Genomic DNA, 7,040 nt, shown 5'->3' with positions numbered 1-7,040 from the left:
TCCTGCAATAAAACTACTCGTTCTGTATAAAAACGTCCAAATATATGACGTCACATTACCACATTACCGGACATTCTTGTCCGCGTAAAAAAAAAGTTTTCATTCGGAATACACCCCTATATATTATGCAGCTGCTGTTTCTTACTTGTAGTACAATATAATTTTTAGATTTGTTTCTTTTCGTTATATATATATTTTTGACGTTCCTCTTTACACGCAAAATCTTAGTTTTAGAATCATAGAAAATTATGCAAATAATAAAAAAATGATGGGAATAAACAAAGAAGAAAAACGTTAATATTCGCAAAGAAATTATTCGTCTTAATTCGAAATAATTAAAGAATCAAAGAATTAATATAAGCTATACAATTGTATTATCACTTTAATAGCATAGATTTTTTTTCACAATAAACAGTTCACGGTTTTAGAAGAAGAACGTTCCGGAGTTCAATGTGACGGCATCATGAATGAAGGTATTATGAACAGGTTTATACTGGTTTGTGATGAGCTTGATAGTTTCATGCGCTGCAAGCGCACCTAGATATGCCGAAACGGAATGCAATTCTGCACCACCGAATCGGCAAAGTTCGTGTACATAATCATCTTTGGCTAACGGACCACATCCCCATTCGCTCAACAGCTTTGTAAGGCATGTCTGTAATATGATGTGAATGTAGAACAATTGTAATGCGATAATTACGGCGTACAAAAAAAAGATAGTACTTTAAGCTTTACGATATCGGGTTCCACTTGATCATCAAATTCACCAGGATACGAATTATATTCTGCCTGGAATTTATCAACTCCCCGGAGCATGACATAATAAATCATCATACTCTCTGGATTCTCTAAATTTTGAACTGTAAAAAATTGTGGAGACATTAAGGAGTCTAGTTGCACCAACGTTTCGCTTTAAAAGAGAGACAGAAAATTTTAAGTTTTGCTTAAAGTCAAAATAATATTGGTACAATCGGGTCTAAGAGCAATATATACCAGCATATACCATTACTAATTACAAGAAAAAATTATATAGAGTAATTCTTTCTTATTATATTATAATTATAGTTATAATTTAAATTCTTTTTATTATAATTATAGTTATAAGTTAAATTCTTTTTATTATTATAGATATAAAACATTAATTATTTCAAGATTATGAATTATAAATTAAATTATAAATTATGATTTTGTATTTTTTGAAAAGACAATTACCTATTACATTAGTATCAAAAACTTTAGGATCGTACTCGTCTGCGATACAGCTTCCTTTTTCTACGTGAATATTAGCGACATGTCTGCAAAATAGTTTAACATCTTTTTCTAAAATCGAGTCTGACGATCTTCCTAATTGTCGCAATAATTGCAGAGTGCGTCTCCATACGGCTTCCACATCTGCTGCTGCTTGTTTATGATAACTAAAATAGATTAGATTATAATGTACAATAGATTGAATTGTTATGTCGTTTATAACAACAGATTGAAAAGTAAATGCACAAAAAGGTATTACAATCTTAGAGTACATTAATACTAATTAAAAAAAAGTTTAAATATTCTTTTTAAATTATTATTACAACTATATTAATTAAAGAATAAAATTAAATAACTCTTTAAATGTAACATAACACATTACATCTTAAACATTTATTTGTTATATATTATATTTAGATAATAAACTTATCAATAAAACTCTTATTTATATTGATAGAAGATTGAACTACTTTTTTGTGCATCATTATGTAAACTGTTATTTCAGGATTAATATTATACATTTGTTGAAGTGCAATGTATTTTTCAGTGTCTGCAGTCATGTCGGACAGGTTACCCTTAAGTGGTAGCAGTCCTTTCCCTTCATTATCGATGAAATCACGCACCGCTTTTGCAATAATCCAGAAAGAGCTGCTCTAAAATATACCGATCAGTTTTCAAACGGTATATGAATCATATACATGAATCATATAAACAATATAGAATATTTCATTGATACCTTCGCTGTCAAATTGATGCAACGATCATCATTTAAAATATTTATAATGCTATCGGGAATATCGCTCACTCTTAAACATTTATTTACAGAATTCATAGCTTCCTCAAAATTTTCCTCACTATTAGATGAATCGTGTTCATCGCGCCTCATGCCACTCTTTATCATGTCTTTGAGCTGCTGTTTTTCTTTGTAAGTTGTCGGTAAAGTGCCATGCTCTAAAATCCATTTTTCTAAATATTTGTACAAGATAATTAAATATGGTACATGGCAATGATCTTTAAAGCTCATTTCATCTAAATTTATGGAATCTATGTGCTTTTTCAAACTATCGAATGGCCTATCCAGACGTAAATCTAGTGTTTCATTATCTGGATGGGTTTCTACAACAGTGTGCTCCTTTATTTGAATCCGCATATATGCAACAAAACCTAGGCTTTTACATACTATCAGAGGAATATTTAGTTCCCAAAGTCTTTTCGACAAAAGAATCAATGTTCTGAAAATATTCCCAAGAACACACTTATTATTATCTTATCCTAAGACTAGAAATGACACTTAAAAAATATGTATCATACAGTTTCATCATAGATTATAATCAACAATTGCTATTCTTACTTTTCAGTCAGCGCAGTCGCTACAACTACGGTGAAGTTATTAAAAAAGTCTGGGCTGTTAGATAAAATTTGTTCAGGTTCTTCGTCAATATAATCGCCGGTCACATCTGGATTCATTTCTAAGAGCATTTGAGTAGCCACTTGTGCTCTGGATTTTCCAACGCTATCAGTTTCTAGAAAAAAGCTGCGCCAAATTCATTTAATATGTGCATTGAGCTATATTTTAAGATCCTATTATTATAAGATATTGTGTATATACTTAGTCCCGATATCTTCCTCAGTGATCTTTTTGCCATCAACTATGGTGAATGCTCCTATACCTGGAAGCACTAGCGATTTCAGTACTTCTGTACCAAGTCCAGTGGCATTTATGACACAGACATGAGCAGCTTCTAAAGATGCTTGGCCATGGTCACCCCATAATCTGCCAGAAGATCAGATAATAATTGGATGTAATATCTTATATATTACATAAGAAAAAAACAATTTTTAAGAAAAAATTAACTAAAGTTAAATATAAGTAAATAAAGTTAAAAATAAGTTGGTTAAATGTAACGTTGGTTGTTAGTCGTAACCACAAAAAAATATACATAATCGGTGCTTACCTCAACTGATCAGCTTACCTTAACTGGCGATCATATTTTCGGTTTTTCTCGGACTGCTCAGGCGATTTCGATTCAGGGGATGCCATTGAAAAACAAATTTGAAAGAATAGTACGGTGACAGGAAGAAAGAGGAGAAATAGATAAAGACTAACAACCAACAGCTACATACAGCGCCACTGCACTCGCGTGTATGTGTGCGTGATGGAAGAGATACATGCTCAGGCTGCGTTCGGAAATATTCACTGGTGTGCTACTAATACACAACAGCCGTTTGGAAATACTCGTGTGTACTCGGTGTACACTAGTGTGAGAGTGTTCGGAAACGTCAAGAGAGACACCGAGTGCCACCAGAGAGAAACCTGAGAGGGGCCATGACGGCCTTTTTCGTGTGTGACGAAGTCACCTACGCTAGCGGCACCAACATCAATTTTATAAATTGATGTGAACTACGTATCACATTTGCGCCACTATCGATAAATGGATTTGGTGCTACATTCACAAACTGTGAATAAAAATAATATTAATTTATGTTTCTTTTAGATAAGGTGTTGTTTTAGATTTTTGGATGCTAAAAACGATGCCGCAAATTAAATTTCACTAGCATGTCAGGTTCTGAAATTTAATATGCAAAAATGACTCTTTTGTTATATTTAAAATGTTCTTGTAAAAAAAAATTAACTGGAAATTGTAATCAGAAGTCATAAATGTATTGTTCATCCTCTACAAAATGTATTTTTTTTATCTAAATATCTTACTTTTTAGTTACTTTATGAAGGATTCAAGAATTTTTCTAAGATATTATATTTTTTTCCGCTTTTAACAGTGAAATCATGAAAACAAATGATACTTATAATTTCATTATACTTATAATTTCTAGTGTGTAGCTATCGATACAATATAATTTACCGTTATGATTCTGCCAAATGTGTGTGTGTGTGTATGTGTGTGCGTGCGTGCGTGCGTGCGTGCGTGCGTGCGTGCGTGCGTGCGTGCGTGCGTGCGTGCGTGCGTGCGTGCGTGCAAGTGTGTGTATATTTATGTACATATACGTACATACATATATAATGCACTACACATACACGCGAGCGCGTACACAATTCTAAAAAAAAAGATTATATGATTTATATATGTTTCTCGATAGCCACAAATTTGTATCTCAGAAAAATGTATTTAAATTCTTCGTTACACGATTACGAAGTATATAAAGTATTGAAATTTAAAAAAATGCATTTTATAGGAACATGAACAATACATTTATCATAACAAATTTTAATAATTCAAGATAACATTAACTTTCTTTATAAAAGAATATTAAATTCATTTTTTTAAACATTAAAATTATTGGAAATCTAACGCTGAAATTTGATACTTACGGCATCGTTTTTAACATTCAAAAATTTAATCCGATCCGAAGTAATGTTCTATTCTGTAAAGTGCAATATTCATATATAACGAGATATTAATTTTTAAAAATTGTCGAATAAGCGAATAAAATCGACGCATAAGACAGCTTCAAGAAATTTTTCTTTAAGATAGAGTTCTTTATGAAATATCTTGAAGATTTTTCTCTCTTAAAAAAACCTCTTAAAAATATCTTGAAGATGTTTCTCTCTTAAAAAAACTCTTAAAAATATCTTAAAGCTGTTTTATGCGCTGATTTTAGATACTCTGCTGATTAACTTAAAAAAAAAAGATATTTATTAATGCAAAAGACGCTCTAAATAATTATTCCGAGTAATATTTATTTATAATAAATATTATATTTAATAACGATTATTTATTTGGAAATTAAAAATTTGCACCGTATTACTATATTTTGAATTATTATTTCTCTCTCGAATTTTCTAAAATTTAACGTGATCGTTACAAGAATACGAATCAATTTCGCAGAAAGGATGGCTTAAAATTTGATGTTTTTTAAACTATTTAATAATCATCTAATAAACATTTAATAAACATTATAAGAATGTTTACAAGCTGCTTATGTTAACATCTATATTTTTTTAGTAGTCTAAAAAACTATTTTTCTTTAGGGAATAAGGTATCTAAAAAAATTGATTGTCTTCTTGGCTGAACAGAAATGTTATTTTTGTTTCAGCAGCCAAAGTTTCATTTGTATCACATGCATATAGAGTTAAATGATTCTTTGTAACGTTAATGTATTCGAGAACTACATGGTCCAATATTACACAGTTGAAGGAGTGAAATCATTACTGAAATCATCAATCTCCTATATTTTACTTTGAAAATATTTGAAAAAGTGAAAATGATTAAAACATTTGAATTGTTTTAATATAAATATGATATATTTATATTAATAATTGATATATTTTATATTTCTGTTTTTATTCAATTAGCCTTAAACTGGACTATAAATCTTACACAGAAAATGCCATACTGCTTTAGAAGAAAGGAAGAAAACTAAGGTATTAATAACAATAACTAAGATAATAACAATTTCGCAGATATATATTCTTGTTATATAAATTCATTGTTGGTTACATGTAAGCAAGAAAAATATAAGGATTCTACAAAATTACATTGTCAATCTTAATGAAATCAGAGGAATATTTATGTCGAATTATGATACATATAAATTTAAGAACAGTGATGAACCATTTTAACTCTATATGCATGTAGTACAAATAAAACTTTGGCTATTTACACTGAAACAGAAATAACATTTCTGCTCACTCAAGAAGACAATTAATTTTTTTAGTTACCTTATTCCCTAAAGAAAAATATTCCCTAAAGAAAAAGTTTTTTAGACTACTAAAAAAATGTAGATGTTAACATAATAAGCATCTTACAATAAACGTTCGTAATGTTTATTAAATGTTTATTAGATGACGTTTATTATTAGTTTATTATTAGTTTAAAAAACATCAAATTTTAAGCCATTCCTTTCTGGAAATTTATTTGTATTCTTCTAACAACCACATTAAATTTTAGAGAATTCGAGAGAGAAGAAATAGTTTAAAATATAATAATATGTTGCAGATTTTTAATTTCCAAATAAATAACAGTTATTAAATATAATACGTTATTAAATAAATATTGCTCGGAATAATTATATTGGGCGTCTTTTTCATTAATAAACATCTATTTTTTTAAGTTAACCAATGAGCAGAGTGTTTAAAATCAGCGCATAAAACAACTTTAAGATATTTTTAAGAGTTTTTTTGAGAAACATCTTCAAGATATTTCATAAAGAACTCTTAAAGAAAAATTTCTTAAAGCTGTCTTATGCATCGATTTTATTCGACAATTTTTAGAAATTAATATCTCGTTAACTATGGCGAAAATTGCAAACTGATAAAGAAATTCGACTCAGTTTAGTTTGCTCTACCTGCCCACGAGATTATGCGAACATTACCAGACATCCTGTATACATATAATTATATATGTACTGCACTTATGTATAATAAGTACTGCACTTATTTACAGTAGAACATTATTTCGCATCGGATTAAATTTTTGAATGTTAAAAACGATGCCAAAAAGTTTCAGGGTTAGATTTCTAATATAATTAAGTTCTAATATAATTAAGTTTTAATGTTTAAACAATGACTTTTTTGCGACATTTGACATTCTTTTATAAAGAAAGTTAATTTTATCTTGAAATTCTTATTAAAATTTGTTGTTGATATAAATTGTTCATGTCCTATAAAATGCATTTTTTAAAATTTCAGTTTATTTTCGGTTACTTTATATATGTTGTAGTCTTTATATAAGTTGTACTTTATATATTTTGTAGTCGTTCAATGAAGAATTTAAGTACAGGATTTTTCTGAGATACAAATTTGTAGCTATCGAGATACATATACAAACTATATA

The 7,040-nt window shown here is 29.2% G+C and overlaps 1 protein-coding gene across 1 annotated transcript; it reads right to left on the bottom strand.

Moving 5' to 3' along the window:
- Positions 1-423: 423 nt before the first annotated feature.
- On the bottom strand, positions 424-3,494 carry LOC108688208 (NEDD8-activating enzyme E1 regulatory subunit). The gene is made up of 8 exons (XM_018194375.1): positions 3,222-3,494; positions 2,858-3,022; positions 2,600-2,782; positions 1,985-2,480; positions 1,768-1,901; positions 1,213-1,415; positions 724-860; positions 424-655 (listed from the first exon to the last, which is right to left on the bottom strand). The coding sequence occupies exons 1-8, from the start codon at positions 3,287-3,289 to the stop codon at positions 425-427; spliced, it is 1,617 nt and encodes a 538-aa protein (XP_018049864.1). The 5' UTR covers positions 3,290-3,494; the 3' UTR covers position 424.
- Between the last annotated feature and the right edge of the window lie 3,546 nt (positions 3,495-7,040).

This window comes from Atta colombica, unplaced genomic scaffold, assembly GCF_001594045.1.
Source record: "Atta colombica isolate Treedump-2 unplaced genomic scaffold, Acol1.0 scaffold104, whole genome shotgun sequence".
NCBI lineage: Eukaryota > Metazoa > Arthropoda > Insecta > Hymenoptera > Formicidae > Atta > Atta colombica.
Note: the sequence above shows the minus strand (reverse complement) of the source record. Positions and strands in the feature narration are given on the sequence as shown.

Bases quoted from the DNA above. Each gene is read 5' to 3' on its own strand.
- LOC108688208 (XM_018194375.1), bottom strand. From the start codon at position 3,289: ATGGCATCCCCTGAATCGAAATCGCCTGAGCAGTCCGAGAAAAACCGA. The intron at 2,481-2,599 runs GTAAGAATAGCA...GAATATTTTCAG, and splicing joins GCGACTGCGCTGACTGAAAA to AACATTGATTCTTTTGTCGA. The intron at 1,902-1,984 runs GTATCAATGAAA...GGTATATTTTAG, and splicing joins GCATCAATTTGACAGCGAAG to AGCAGCTCTTTCTGGATTAT.